At 37.7% G+C, this 14,618-nt stretch overlaps 7 protein-coding genes across 7 annotated transcripts; 3 read left to right on the top strand and 4 right to left on the bottom strand.

The window, feature by feature from the left end:
- Window positions 1-1,043: 1,043 nt before the first annotated feature.
- B0P05DRAFT_137620 (uncharacterized protein) lies at window positions 1,044-2,172 on the bottom strand. Its single transcript, XM_051573048.1, has 3 exons — window positions 1,998-2,172; window positions 1,484-1,941; window positions 1,044-1,420 (listed from the first exon to the last, which is right to left on the bottom strand). Exons 1-3 carry the CDS (start codon window positions 2,004-2,006, stop codon window positions 1,303-1,305), a joined length of 585 nt encoding a protein of 194 aa, XP_051433789.1. The 5' UTR covers window positions 2,007-2,172; the 3' UTR covers window positions 1,044-1,302.
- A 717-nt stretch (window positions 2,173-2,889) lies between these two features.
- On the top strand, window positions 2,890-3,935 carry B0P05DRAFT_545682 (uncharacterized protein). The gene is made up of 5 exons (XM_051578665.1): window positions 2,890-2,982; window positions 3,029-3,190; window positions 3,239-3,344; window positions 3,399-3,606; window positions 3,660-3,935. Exons 1-5 carry the CDS (start codon window positions 2,914-2,916, stop codon window positions 3,901-3,903), a joined length of 789 nt encoding a protein of 262 aa, XP_051433788.1. The 5' UTR covers window positions 2,890-2,913; the 3' UTR covers window positions 3,904-3,935.
- A 1,209-nt stretch (window positions 3,936-5,144) lies between these two features.
- B0P05DRAFT_579829 (uncharacterized protein) lies at window positions 5,145-6,604 on the top strand (the record flags this gene model as incomplete). Its single annotated transcript, XM_051581966.1, has 9 exons — window positions 5,145-5,232; window positions 5,291-5,503; window positions 5,692-5,850; window positions 5,872-5,976; window positions 6,007-6,021; window positions 6,055-6,148; window positions 6,188-6,261; window positions 6,412-6,531; window positions 6,573-6,604. The coding sequence occupies 9 exons, from the start codon at window positions 5,145-5,147 to the stop codon at window positions 6,602-6,604; spliced, it is 900 nt and encodes a 299-aa protein (XP_051433787.1).
- A 273-nt stretch (window positions 6,605-6,877) lies between these two features.
- B0P05DRAFT_137554 (uncharacterized protein) lies at window positions 6,878-8,467 on the top strand. Its single transcript, XM_051573047.1, has 4 exons — window positions 6,878-7,068; window positions 7,123-7,539; window positions 7,582-8,211; window positions 8,264-8,467. Exons 1-4 carry the CDS (start codon window positions 6,891-6,893, stop codon window positions 8,440-8,442), a joined length of 1,404 nt encoding a protein of 467 aa, XP_051433786.1. The 5' UTR covers window positions 6,878-6,890; the 3' UTR covers window positions 8,443-8,467.
- Window position 8,468: 1 nt separating this feature from the next.
- On the bottom strand, window positions 8,469-10,563 carry B0P05DRAFT_137491 (uncharacterized protein). Its single transcript, XM_051573046.1, has 3 exons — window positions 9,895-10,563; window positions 8,929-9,850; window positions 8,469-8,882 (listed from the first exon to the last, which is right to left on the bottom strand). The coding sequence occupies exons 1-3, from the start codon at window positions 10,075-10,077 to the stop codon at window positions 8,485-8,487; spliced, it is 1,503 nt and encodes a 500-aa protein (XP_051433785.1). The 5' UTR covers window positions 10,078-10,563; the 3' UTR covers window positions 8,469-8,484.
- Window positions 10,564-11,394: 831 nt separating this feature from the next.
- Window positions 11,395-11,884, bottom strand: B0P05DRAFT_588051 (uncharacterized protein; the record flags this gene model as incomplete). The annotated part of the gene is made up of 3 exons (XM_051582634.1): window positions 11,395-11,516; window positions 11,580-11,742; window positions 11,786-11,884. 3 exons carry the CDS (start codon window positions 11,882-11,884, stop codon window positions 11,395-11,397), a joined length of 384 nt encoding a protein of 127 aa, XP_051433784.1.
- Window positions 11,885-12,252: 368 nt separating this feature from the next.
- Window positions 12,253-14,586, bottom strand: B0P05DRAFT_545666 (uncharacterized protein). The gene is made up of 3 exons (XM_051578664.1): window positions 14,499-14,586; window positions 14,067-14,455; window positions 12,253-14,000 (listed from the first exon to the last, which is right to left on the bottom strand). The coding sequence occupies exons 1-3, from the start codon at window positions 14,567-14,569 to the stop codon at window positions 12,580-12,582; spliced, it is 1,881 nt and encodes a 626-aa protein (XP_051433783.1). The 5' UTR covers window positions 14,570-14,586; the 3' UTR covers window positions 12,253-12,579.
- Between the last annotated feature and the right edge of the window lie 32 nt (window positions 14,587-14,618).

Raw genomic sequence — 14,618 nt, 5'->3', positions numbered from 1 at the left:
CAATACTATATATGAATTCTTGTAAATTATGTGTCTATTACGTTAAACAAGATTTGGTTTACAACAAGCGTAAATCAAGCTTTTTTTTCTTGGTAGTACCAAGACATGCATGCTTATTGATTGGTCTAGCATCTTGAGCTGGGTCTAAATCATACAGCTACTATACAGTATTTCTACTTTGAATTCAGACGATGTTAGTTTTTTTCTGGACGAATCAAAATTAATTTCCAGATACTCTTCTTACCTATTTTGGACGAAATAAAAATGGAAATTAAACAGAAAGAGAAGAATTATTAGAGAAGGTACAATAGTATGTTAGATGATTTTACCTATAACAATCTTAATTCCCAAAAGAAATACCGTGTTCATTACGGTGATTATTGCTTTTTTTTTAGTTTCTCTTGAATCGTTCTGGACGGCCTTCACCCTTCCAAATTGACTTAGCAATGTTCATCATATTCAAACTAGCGTTGATGTCACGCTGCCATAATGTTCTGCACGTCTTGCAAACGAGAACACTATTACCGCGGGCACCACTTAAACCACCCAAAGTCCTACTTTCACATTTGGAACATATTTGGGACGTCAAATATTCTCTTCTTTTCAACGTTCTGTATAGAAGACCAGTGACACCAGTCCGGACTGTTTTCATCTTCACATGGTCCTTCCCAGACATGCCATTACCGAATACTATCAGTGGTACCTTTTGTTTGTATTGAAAGAAATTGCTTTCTCTAGGTACCATAAACTTATGAGTAAAAATTATTGTTGTTTTCGGTGCCATTTTTCTCTTTCCTTCTTTCCGGACTTATTCCCCTTCTTCTTCCGCTTCCCTTTGTTCTTTGCTCTTTTTCGTTTGTTTCTTGACTTCTTGTTGTATTTCTTGATACCATCTAAAAACATTTTTACCATTTACTCCGGTGCTTGTTGGCGACCCTGGTATAAGAAAAAGGTTTCTTTTGCAGTTTCTTGATTGTAAAAACTGAAAATACGACCAATGTTTTCGAGCATATATACAGTGATTCATTGGCAGTCTTATTGGTAGGTATATTTGTTTCAATCGTCTTAATACCGCATGCTTTCTTTTTCTTTTCTTGCTCTGCTGAGAATTTTGTAGAGCCTGTCAAGTAGTAATATTCCTTGATGGAACATTGTCTGAAGTCGTTAATATTACCACTTGAACCAGCAAATGCAGTGAAAACCCTTTTTCTTCCTAGATCTACGGCTATTGGTAAATAGTGGCTGTCAACTTCAGCTGCTCAAAATCATCCAGAATCAGATCAACTTGATTGATTTGCTCGGTTAAACGTTTTTTTCTGATTGTTCGTTTGTTAAAAAAAAATCAACAGAAAAACCGTCTGATCTGATCAGGTTACTAAAGAGCCTCTTATTTGTTCCAGTGGGTAATAAAGATTCAATCCTAATAATAAACATATTTTAAATGACTATTATATAAAAACATTTTTTACAACTATGTACTTACGATTTGATTCTAAGCGGTTTAAAATCAAACACCTTGTAAAATAAATGCAGCTGATCATTATACCCTCTGGGGAGTGGTTCACCAGGAAGAAATGCTGCTAATGCATTGACCGAAATTATCACTGATCGCCAATGGCATGATGGTGAAGCGAATATATTGAACAGCCTTGGTAAAGGAAGTCTTCTAACGTCAAACGCTTTATGGGACTGATGTTCCCTTTCAAAGACAGCCAGTATATGAAACAATAGAGGAACAAAAAAGCCAGGGTTATCAGCTAATGATTTCATACTAACTCTAGCATCGAGTTTGTTTTTAAGTGGCGGGCATAGTTCATCGATTCTTCGTTTGATCATAGGGTCTTCAAGTGATTTCTGTTCAGGCCACACCGCTTCACCTTGGCATACATACTGATATCCATATTTTATAACAATATCATCGACGTCCTTCGGAGCCATGGGCTATATACATAATATTTAAGTAATTAGGGTAAATGGATGTGATTATTAGCTCTTACAACAAACATAATTTGAATTTGATATTGCAAAAATCTTCTCAGTCTTTCTATAACTGCATTCTCGTAGGCGGTTGCCAGCTCCTTGCAGGCCTCAGCGATGCACTGGCTAGCTCCTCTAATAGCAGATGGAAAACTTAATTTTTCTTTAAATAAGATGAACCTCGTTAAAAAAACATTATAACAGACAAGTCAATCTAACTATTGTTGGTGATCTGGTATAAATAACTTTAAATAAAAAAAAACATATCATCACAAACAAATCTTTTCTCATTATTATGTCAGCTAGTCATAGTTTGATAGCAATAGAACTGAGTCCATTCTAAACAATGATATAGCTGAATCAGCATTTACACTCCTACGGAATAGAGTCATATAATTCAGGGACCAGTAAACAGATCTCATCTTGAATGATAAATAACTGTAAAGATGGTTCGCAAAGTATATTTTATTGAAAAAGTCAATACTCTTATTCCATCTAATATAACCTTCAGCTCATCAAGTCCTATCCCAGGTTACATCTAAGGACATTATCCAAATCATATATAAACCTAGAATATAAAGAATCTCTCTCAAACTTTTACCTTAATGAATATTTATAAACGGTCTCAAAGTACTTTCTACACGTCTCTTTATTTTTTTATAATTTCTATATTCAATCTTTTTATTTAAAAAGTCCAAAAACACCACAATAACCAGTCATTTTGATATTGCTTCTCTAACAATTGATTTCCCTTTACAGATAAAAAGCTAATTCCTTTTCTGCAGAAAAAACATCTGGAAATTAATTTTGATTCGTCCAGAAAAAAACTAGCATCGTCTGAGTTTGAAGTGTAAAAGCAGATACTATATTAAGTCATTGAAATCAATCGGATGGACGGCAATCCCTTTTCCTTTTCTTTTCTTTTCTTTTTTCTTTATGTCATTAGAAAACAACCAAAACCCTACCCAAACAGAAGAAAAATCAAAGGCAAAACTTGAATTTAAGGTAAAATAGTCTAGAGGGAAACAAACAATCCATTCAACTTTCACAGAGCCTTCATTTTGGATGGTTTGCTGGCCATGTCTGGGTGGTATTAAACACGACTGTCTTTCTTCTTTCAAGCTTGTTTTTTCATCCACTCAGCTTGTTCTATAGATCAGCATACCTTGGTATTGTAGTATCTTATGGTATCGTCATTTATAATTCATACAAGGTAATAGGAGAAGCATAAAAAAAGGGAGATAAATTAACGATGTATTAGCCCTTACTTACCAGTGAGGAGTCAAATATCAAGCGTGTCTTATTGGATGAAAATGCTCAATATTTAGGGATTGCATTATACTTTTTGATCTCGTCAAGAGTCTCAAGTAAGAATTTAGTGTTGAATACACGATGCTAACATGTTACACAATAACACGCAGTTTCTTTATTGCCGTTCTTTATTTATTCCATATTTCACGTATTGACATATGTTGACTCTGACTTGATTCCAAATTTGGCTCCTCACCAGTCCAACATTCAGAAATCTATCCAAAAGATCATTACAGAGCGTTTTGAACAAGCCATGGTATTGGGTGCTCAATTGGAAGTCTATGGTGTGATGGGACGTCTTGTGCTTGGGTTCTTTGTGTATGTTTATATGTCTGTTGATTGAACTGTACTGAATTTTTTTTTTATTCAAGATTCCGTTCTAGTATTCTTTCCATCTTATTGTATGGTCAATTCTTACGTATGCGCTATCATATGTCTCCTCGCGCTCGTCAAGTATTAACTGAATTAGGAACCAAAGTAGATAGCATGTTGACACCACCTACTGCACACCCTAAAATACCTCCTGCAGTCCTGAAGCATTATGCTACTTTTAAAGAAGCTATGTTTGCCAAGCCATTACCAGTAGAAGATGTCAATGACAAGAAATCTTTATAAATAAATAAAAATGATAAAATGACTTCTAGAAATGTAAACCATGATGAAAACAAGTGCTGGCCAAGTTACAGCTAATCTGGTCGTTGTACCTTTCAAATGTCTGGAAGACAATTAGCACTCACTACTCAATTAAGGGTTACTATTATGTTCAAATCTAGTAAATTCATTCCTGTTTCGCTTTTTTTTTACGTGTCCTGTGTTAAAGTAGGCATAAAAGAGCATGTTGATGCAAAAAATACAGCAAGTTTTGAAAAAGTCAAAAAATTGTCATTTTGGCCTTAGGCGTTAGTTTTGCAAAAGTACTATAAAAAAACGTACACTAGGGTCCAGAAACGAAGGACAGGCTTTCGAAGGATATCTCAGTAGCTATATCATGCTCTTTGCGTCTATCAATGCGTTATGGTATTACACACTAGCTCTGTTAATGATACTTTTTGGTGACACTTCATTTTTGTGTACTTTTAGTCCATCATTTTTTTTGAATATCAAAATCTGTCAAAAAAGAAGACTATTTAATTCAAAGTCCGAAGTGCATGTTTAGAAACATACAGTTATGAATATGCAGTGTCAAGTGCAACAAGAGTTTTTATACTGATACTTTGACCTAAACTAGAGTCTCATCATGTCTCCAGATGTCACATATGTAAAAAAGTCGCACATCTCTACTTTATTTTCATGCATGAATTTCATGTGATACTACTTAGCATGTCTTGCTTTCTGTGTAGTTTAATTCCTTTTGGACCTCTCAATCACTTGTATTCTTAAGATATTTCAATTCTCAGTTAGCTTTCTATTGAATTTAACTGCTTCAAGTCAAGGATGCAGCTCATCTTTTATGCCATTCTTTAATGTCTTATCCTGCTTGTTCCATGTTGTGTAGATATATATATATATATATATGATCTACAACAAGTCAATGTTCTTTCAAGAATGTGATATAAGCTCACTTTGCTGAATATGGACTAATTGATCTTTTTACTGCCTAAAAACTATTTTTAATTTTCAAGAGAAACTTTAGAATTGCCAAGAATTTCTACTTGGCTAAAAGGTATGATGAGCCTATTTTATCAGCATAAAGAAAAAATACGAATTACATCTCACAGTGTTTAAATCATTTCCCGAGGAAGATAAACGTCATGTTAAACAACACACGAAATCCCGCTTTAAATAGTAATTAAACTTGGCCAAAATAAAAAAAAAAAGCATTTTCTTTCTTTCTTTCTTTCTTTTTCTTTATCAATATGGATTCTGCACTCTTATCTCAGATTCAAAAAGGAAAGGCTTTAAAGAAAGCTGTAACAAACGATCGATCAGCTCCCATCTTGGCTCGTAAGTAACCTAGCGCGAAAACCTTCTTTTTTTTTTTCTCATCTCGCCATCTTGGTAGCTTCTAAACCATCTGCTTCTAGTGGAGGTGGAATGGCAAGACCGCCTGTACCTGGTATGGGAGCACCTCCTTCTATGTCTCATACAGCCTCAGCACCACCTTCTTCAAATCCAGCACCGCCCAGTGGTCCTCAACTAGGCGGACTATTTGCCAATGGTATGCCAACACTTCGAAAAACACGAGGAGCCGCTGTCGATACCGGTAGAGGAACAGGTAAGTTTTAGAGAGAAAAAAGGGGGGGAGTAAAGCATGGATTGATTTGTGTATAGCACCTGCAAGTCCTTCTGCACCAGCACCTCCACCCACACCAGGACGATCTCCTGCTTTCAATAAACCACCTGTATCCAGCACGCAAACATTGCCTAGAAATTTCAAGGCGCCTCCACCTATTCCTGGTAGAGGAGCACCACCTATTCCTTCTTTTCATTCTTCACCTGCTGCTCCACCACTACCACCATCAGCATCCATGGGTGCGCCACCACCACCCCCTCCTCCACCTCCTCTAATGACACCTGGAGGATCTCCCCCACCTCCCCCACCTGCACCACCCATTGCTTCGGGTGTATCACCTAAAATCCAAGCATCACTGATTCCTCCTTCTTTACCAGGACGTTCTCGATCCAACAGCTCACCACAGCGTCCTGTCCCTCCCCCTCCACCAAGAACCGTTCCTTCACCACCCGAAAGTCCTGCTACCACACCTTCTGTCAATTCAGTCGTGTCTCGCTTTGGTGGATCTAAATTCGGCTCGAAACCCGGATTAGCTGTGCCTCCAGCATTACCACCTGGAAGACCTCGCTCTTCTTCGACTTCTTCACAAAACAGTCCATTACCCAAACCACCTCTTCCCAGTAGTCAGTTAGCAGGTCCACCTGCCTCATCATTGCATCAACCAAGAGCAAATTCACCTGTGGCTACACCGCCTAGATCACCTTTACCTCCTCCCCCACCACCCCTAGCCAATAACCATCGTTCTTCTATGGCAACACCTCCACCTCCACCTGTACCTCCTATGAGTGGTATGAAACCACCTGCCATCCCTCGATCGCCTTCTTCCCATGTATCGTCACCCGCTATAAATGGATTTAACAACCGATCTCCTATGATGGGATCAAAACAAGTGCCTTTAACAGAAGGAAATGGTCGATATACATTCAGACCTACTTCAGATCTACCACCACCAAGAGCTGGATTTATAAAAAAGCATCGTATCTATCCTAGTGGTGAATCAAAAGGCAACAGTAAGTATTTCATGACCCATAATCTATCTAATGTACCATAGGTCTTCCATTGGATTATGCCAAGTTACGTTAAATTGTAAATAAAACATATGGGCGGAAGTTGAAGTTGTTTGCATAAAGAGACCCTTACAGTAAACACTACACAGACAAATCAATGTTCTTAACCTCTTTTTTGTTCCTTTCAAAAAAGAAAAAGCATGTCTTTGCTATAAAAAGAAAAAGAAAGCGATCCTCTAAGGTATAGCTTTAAACAAGTAGTGTGTATATATAGAATACTTGTACAAGCATCCTTATCCAATAGAAAACAACATTTGTTTGACAAAATCTTTTTCTTTTTTTATTTTTTTTCAGTATTATTTATGACTATGGCTACCACACATGACATCTTGTCCCAAATAGAAAGCGCATTTCGAGTGACGAATGAACAACTTGATCATCTTGTTCAAGGATTCAATGAGGAAATGAAAGCAGGGCTAGCCATTACTAATCGAGCCACGAAAAGCAGTGAACTCAAGATGATTCCTTCCTATGTCACTGGTAATCACCTTCTTTTTTGTGTATGTGTATAACTTTTATATTGACTGAATGTAGGCTATCCTACGGGCTATGAGCAAGGCACTTATTTAGCACTCGAATTCAGTGGTGTTGATATCTATGTCTGTCAAGTAAAATTAAAAGGCGAAGGTGGTAAATTAGCTATCAATCAATACCAATACAAGATTCCGGATGATTTGACTGCAGGCAATGATATTGATATCCTGATTGATTATGTGGCTGACTGTGTTGCTGATTTCCAGGAACGCGTCAGTCCAAAGAAACAACAGATCTATAGTATGGCTATTAGCATTGGGTTTGCTGTTATCCAGACAGGTCTTAACAAAGGCAAGATTATTGCCCTTGAGCATGGATTTGAATTTCCTAATGCCATTGGTCGAGATGCTGTGGACTTGTTTGACAGTCGATTTAAGGCCAAGGGCTTGGCAGTCAAGATTGTTGCTATTGCTAACGGTAAGCACAACATGGTATGCTATAGGTTACTTATCTACGTAGATGGTGTATGTACCTTATTAGCCCATGCTTATCAGCACCCTTCTACACGTATTGGTGTGATTCACAGTGCAGGCACAAATTGTGCTTATTATGATAAAATGGCCAATATTGGTCAATTCAGTCCATCCGATCAAAAAGACATGATTATCAATACAGAGTGGTGTAATTTTGGTGCTCGCCATTTGCCTATTACTGAATTTGATCAATTGCTTGACCAGCAGTCCAACAATCCCAGTATACACAACTTTGAGAAGATGACAACAGGCATGTATTTAGGCGAAATCACTCGTCAAGTCATTCTATATTTGATGGAACGCAAAGTGCTTTCGTTTGAACCTGAAGAAGACGAAGAAGAAGAAGGTTGTTTGTTGCTGGTGCCTTATCAGTTTGATACCAGTTATATGTATGTGTGTGAGGCTGATCAAGGTGAATTGGAAGATACCCGTTTAATATTAGAAGATATGTGTCGTGTGGGTGAGACTACACTAGAGGATCGACAGATAGTGAAAAAGGTGTGTGAATGGGTGGGACACCGTGCTGCCTTATTACTGGGTGCTAGTATCGCCAGTGTAGTCAAATACATGGTAGAATACGGCATAGGCATTGACCAAGACAAGGGATTTGCTATAGGTAAGTTGCTCAAGTTGACTTGTACTGAGACTGACAAGAATAATGACTATAGCTATCAGTGGTGATGTATATAAAGATTATCCCTCCTTTCATCCAAGAGTATGTGAGGCTATTAAAGAAATAGTGCCTGAACAAGTAGCTTCTAAATTGTCTGTGGGTATTGTTCAACACTCTAGAATTGTGGGTGCTGCTATTGTAGCCATGATGGCAGAAAAGATGGACAAGGCATAGTTTATTAAAGAAATATACATATATACATATATATCTATCTATTTATTTATTAGTGCCTCTTCCTTTTCCTTGTTGTTGCTGTTTATTTTGTTGTTGTTGTTGTTGTTGTTGACGACGACTGCTACTGTTGTTGGATCGACGTTGATCAAATGTTTGTATTCTATTCTGGTTATTGTTGTATCTTTGATGGCTTTGTTGGCTATTGACATTATAACGACGTTCTTCTGCCAACACATGTTGACCTGTGCTTAATTGTACTTTGTGTTGAGCCAATGCTTTTTGACATGCTTCAGGTGTAGAAAATTCAACAAAGGCACAGTTTCTATGACGAGAAATGTTACAAGATTTGACTGTACCGAATTTACTGAATGCATCTACTAATTGATCTTCATGAACAGTTTCATTTACCATTTTAACAAAGATTTGTGTAGGATCAATGACTATAAGATGAGTATAAAGAGAGATTCATGAGTTCAATCTACTTACTTCTACGGTTTGTTTGGCTTTTATTTTGTTGTTGTTGTTGTTGTTGAGGTTTTTCGTTTGATGTATTTGTAGTACTGTTATTTGTGGTAGGAAGAGAAGGCACAGACTTGTCAGTAGATGTGTTAGAAGGAGCAGGAACAGTAGTAGTAGTAGGGGTAGTGGTAGTAGTAGTGGTAGCAGGAGTGGAAAGAGCAGGACTAGCAGTACCATTAGGTGCTGCTGCTGCTGCAGTCAAGTTAGCCCATGTCTTGGGAGTAGAAGGTTTGGGGACAGAAGGAGCAGGCTTTTCACTTTGTTTTTCATTTTGCTTTGATTGTTGTTGTTGTGCTTGCTGTTGTTGTTTCTGTTGTTGTTGTTTAGGTTCGGATTTTGTTTGTTTACCTTCTGACTTCTTCTTTTTGTCTTCTGAAGGTTGAACAGGCTCTTCCTTTTTAACAGGCTCTTCTTTCTTGACAGGTTCTTCCTTTTTAGCGGGCTCTTCTTTCTTGACAGGTTCTTCTTGAACAGGTACTTCCACTTCTTCCTTAACAAGCTCTGCTTTCACGGGCAATTCTCTCTTCCCCATATCAGGAGAAACAGGTTCTTCAACAATCACAGTTTCAATCTTTCGAAGAGGAGGTGGAGAGGAAGGAACAGATTCCTTCTTGGGTTCAACAGCTACCTCTTGTTGCTCACAGGTATAATAATCAATCTCAACCTCGTCCTTCAAGAATCGAAAGATATCGTTCAATACATAATAGCCATTGGGTTGAGGTGCCAAGAAGAAGGTCTGACTGAACTTTTGAGAAGGTCCATTTTGATTACACATTTCACCCAAGACTTGAATCAAGATGCCATTGTTAGCTGATGTTTGACTGTCGACCTGAGTGACCAAGACCTTGCAGTCTTCAAATTGACATTCTTCGATCTTTTTGCGAATCTCCTATACATTCGATAAGTACCTTGTATAAACATAGCACGGTTTACCTCTTGTCCCTTGACAGTGATGGTCATAGTGCCTTCATCGCCTCGAACAAACAAAGAATCCCTGTTATAAAACGCATGAAGTCGATGAGGCTTCTTGTTCAAAAAGGTATAGTATTCACGAACAAAGATAAGACCCACATCTTGAGAAGCAAGCTGCGTGTTTTCTTTTGACTGAGTAGCCATATTGAGTTTTTTTTTTACAATAAAAAAAAAGGGCTCGTATTTATCATAGACGCGTTTTCTTTATTGAATGTCGATTGATACTCAAACAATAACCGCAGTCACTCAGAGAGTACCACCAACTATAGAGAAGTTTGATTTTAGAGACATATTACCACTTACCATCCATATTGATAGTAGCAGAACTATTATCAACCTCACGCACTCTTCGATTTAGGAATTGTTTGAAATCATTTTCAGTGTAATATTGACTGAGTTTTATGGAAAATGCGGGGAATAGCATTGTAGAGAGACCAACAATACCAATTGCCAGAGAGCTGACAATCGGTCACGAGACGTAGCCGCCTTGTTGTTCTTCAAAAAAATACAGTCCTTATTCAAGCGATCAAAAGCACCTTTCAATGTTCTTGTTCCCTTGTCGCTTCTGTTAACTGGGTGGACTAATTTTTGGAAACAAAAGACACAAGTCTAGGATGTATTATACTCGTTTGTGATGCATATAACACTTGTGCTCCCGAGTAGTTTCTGCTTTCATATCGCCTATACTCTTTTATCTTTGAGCTAATACCAAGGTCTCGATCTCCAACAAATAAACAAGCCTTTGGCTTCTTAGGACCTATTCAAAATGACACAATGAATACTAATCATATGCTATCATGAGCAGTTATTACATTGTTTTTGTACAGACTTCTTTTCTTGCTTACAGATCTTTCTAGGCGGGTATGGGTATTCTACAGTTCATTCCTTCTGATAGCACTGGTTCTTTTACTAGGAGTATAGAAATCACGTAATTCTTTTTTCTATGGCTTAAACGAACTTTGTATCTTTGTTTGAACTTTGCAGCATTGGCAGGACATTGCAAAAAGAATGTCTTGAACAGCTGTTACTTTCTTGCCTTCTTCTGTACGTCTTTTATCTTTCTCCAACTTTTTTCTTGCCTTAGCGTGTCCACAGAAAGAGTCTACTTGACTCGATTTTAAGATACTACGTGGAGGCCATGTTAACATGGAAGCGTCAATATCGGCATCTTCTTAGATGAAATGACAATTAATCCAAATCAAAAGGTGTCGTAACGGAAAGATTGTAGATACCATTGTCAATACCAGAGAAAGAGAGATCCTTTTTGATTGTATTCCACTCTTTGAACTTGATTTCTTCAACACGAAAAACACCAACGTCATTCTTGTCAACATGTTTGGGACTTGAAGGTGCACAAGACGATGTTGAGGTATTCGACAACTTCATAGCAATTCTTTTGATATGCTTCAAACGTCGTCTTACTTTCAAAGCTGCTGTCTGTCTTTGGATAGTTAAGAATGCTCAATATCTTTCAGAGGATTTATCGGTTTCAGCAGATGGAGCAGCTTTAGAGGTACAATCTTTGATGGATTGAGTAATGGCATCGAAATTTTGTTTAACATAGTCTTGGCGCCCTTTATTTCCTGTGAATGGCAGGTTGTTATCATGTGTCAATCGGCTTGCAAATCCTCATAGTTCTAAACTACCTAATGTGTCTATTTCAGCAAAGAAACCTCTTAGAATATTACTCTTGAAAGACTTGGCCTTCAGTGCATTGAGGTTTGGTCTTTTCTTGGTATTCAACTCACGGAAAATGTTATTTGCTAATATTGTTCGTGCTACAGTTCTAAAGAGACGTAAAAATTTTGCCTAGAGGAATATCAGAAGCAGATCTTTTTGTAGAGGGAACAACAGGCGATAGTGGTTGTACTGCATTGGAAGCTAGTCTTAGTGGCTGGGTGTAGCCTTCATCCATATAGAATAAACCTTGCATGGTCTTACGATAATTCATTGCTTTAGAAAAGCAAAGCTATGTTATGTAGAGCGTTGGTCAATCAAATAGATTTCAATTGTATAAACTTAAGAAAGATAAAAGCTAAACGAACTAAACACTCCAGAAAAAAAAAAGAGTACGACTACTTCTACTCAAAAAATAAGTCAGGATTTTCAGATCATTAGAGCTATTTTGAATTAAGAGGCGTAAGCCAAGACTAGTATGATAGTATCAAAGATATTGACAGTTCATTCAATAACATGGTTATAAAGCAAGTTTGTTGGGCTTAAGCCAGAAATGTCGATAACTAACAGATAACTGAACCTTTCAATTATTCTCTTGTTCATGATAATTTTGAAAAACTCTTTCTTTTCCTTTATTTTTTAGTGTCATCTTGCTATTAATGCTTTACAGAATAGCAAAAAGAATTGGTTTTATCGAAACTTTCTTATATATATATATGTATATTTTGCTAAACATTTGGACACTTAAAAGCGAAAATAGCAGTTTTCAGTCAAAACCTTAGCAATGTACTCTTCTTTATTTTAAGCAAGAATCAAAATCTTTCTAAGCGGATAGCATCTCTTGGAAGATGTTGGAATGCAGTAGGATGAGGTGTAGGTGTAGATAGAGGCAGTGTGGGTTGTTCTGTATGAAGAATGCTTCCTACAATTCTTGATGTGATGGACATGATGGCAGGTGGATCTCTTCTTTCACTTAACAATGTCGATGCCAATTGAGTCACTCTGTCCCTGATCGTTCTTGTAGGTTCTACGTATCGTTTTTTTTAGCGCATCAGAGTGTATAGTCTCATACTTACCTGTGCTGACTGGTTTAGGCGGCATGGGCTGGCAATCTAAAGAAGCTTGATGTAATTTGATCATGGCTTGAATAGCACAGTGAAAAGAACACATAGCGAACCGAATAGGCACCTGAAGTCGGTTGTTACACAGTCTAGCCAAATAACCTATCTGAAAATGAGAGACAGTATACCATCCATGACAAAGATCACATTGTTTAGCAGAACGGTAAGCAGAAGCATAAATCAAATCAGGTACGATGGACTCAGGCAATGCTTTGTCTACAAATGCATGCCTATCTTGGTCCCGTCGATGGCTTATGTCTTGTGTGGTTTGACAGAACCTGTTTAGATGAGACCGAAGGGAGAGTTCTTTTAGAGAACTGACTTGAGTGACTAAATGGTGTCTTTCTTTTTCTTCTTCTTCGTGACTATCAATCTCAGACAGTCCATGGACTGTATGTGGGTTTTTAGGTGACACAAATGCTTTGAGAAGCAATGCCTCTGCGTCTTTGGACGATCTGGCGACTTGTAAAATACGATAGGCCTCTCTTAACGACATGAGCTGAACAGTGTCACATTCACCTAAATCATAAAGAATACCATCGACATGCTCCATGGCTTGATTTTCATACAACAACAGTGTTCTCAAAGACCCATGCTGTTGATTACAAAAGATAGTATGCGGCACAGACAAATCAATGTGTTCATGCACTTCATGCTGAGGCGCCAAAGCAAGTATTGAAGGCGGCATGTGTCTGATCTGGTTACGACGAATATCTAGTTTCTGTAACTGACTCATGTAGACAAACAGAAAAGGCGGTATGGATTGAATTCGGTTTTGAACAAGGCCTAGTTTAACAAGACAAATTAAATGGATCATGGTAGGAGGTAGATGAGTGATCTGGTTATCGTTCAAGTTGAGCCATTGGAGTTGTGTTAGTAGACCTATCTCTGTTGGTATCTCTGTTAATTGGTTGATGGCCAGATTGAAGCGTCGAAAGTCTTTACAGTGCGAGAGTCGTTTGCAAATCACGTTATCTAGTGTGGCCAATTGGCAAGAATGTAAATCAAGACTGACAAGGTGTGTATAGCCTGTCGACAAGAAAGAAGAAGGAAGTTTTCCTAGTGGGTTCCCAGAGAGATAAAGGTGTGTGATGGAGCAAGGTGGATAGTCAGTCAGTAAGCTGGGTACTTGAGTGAACATGTTGAAGGCTAAGTTGAGTGTAGAGAGTGAATCTGGAAGACGATAATGAGGAGGCATAGATTTAATCTTGTTCTTCTGTATCATTAAGATCTCAAGGCGTGTAAGATAGAATATGACTTGAGGAAAGGCTATGATTGTATGAGAATCCTAGTTAATTGTATATATATATATATATATATATATATATATCTTACTCTGAATATGGTTATTTTCCAAGTCTAATCCTCTTAATTGATGGCAACAGACAAGGTCTGAGGGCAATGTTTCCAGTTGATTATGACTTAAATTAAGCCATTGCAAATGAGGTAATCGAGGTAAAATACCCATGTCGATGCATGTCAATGCATTATGTGCTAAAGAGAGCGAAATCAAATGGTCAAACATCAAGACTTCATGTGGAAATTGCCCAAGGCTGTTTTCTCGAAGTGATAGTTCTATCAAGTGTTGTTTGAATTGCATCAATGCTTTTTCGTAAGCTTTTAATGACTCCAGCCTATTGCGTCGTAGGAGTAGCTGCTGAATTTGGGCTGCATTCTTTTGATTGAAGTAACTGGTTCGAGGTAAAAATAGACTGGAAGGAAGACTATAAAAAGTATCAGAAATTGCTAAAAGACATCTTACATTACAAAGAACCACTATCTGACAAATCTAATTTTGTCTCAAAAGAAACAGCAAGTCCATTACTTGATGAAGCCATAAAAAAAAAGAAAAAAAAGAAAAGAAGCGAGGATATAGCATAAAGTTTT

The sequence above is a fragment of the Gilbertella persicaria genome (genome assembly GCF_025201335.1).
Source record: "Gilbertella persicaria strain CBS 190.32 chromosome Unknown B0P05scaffold_25, whole genome shotgun sequence".
Taxonomy (NCBI): Eukaryota; Fungi; Mucoromycota; class Mucoromycetes; order Mucorales; family Choanephoraceae; genus Gilbertella; species Gilbertella persicaria.
Note: the sequence above shows the minus strand (reverse complement) of the source record. Positions and strands in the feature narration are given on the sequence as shown.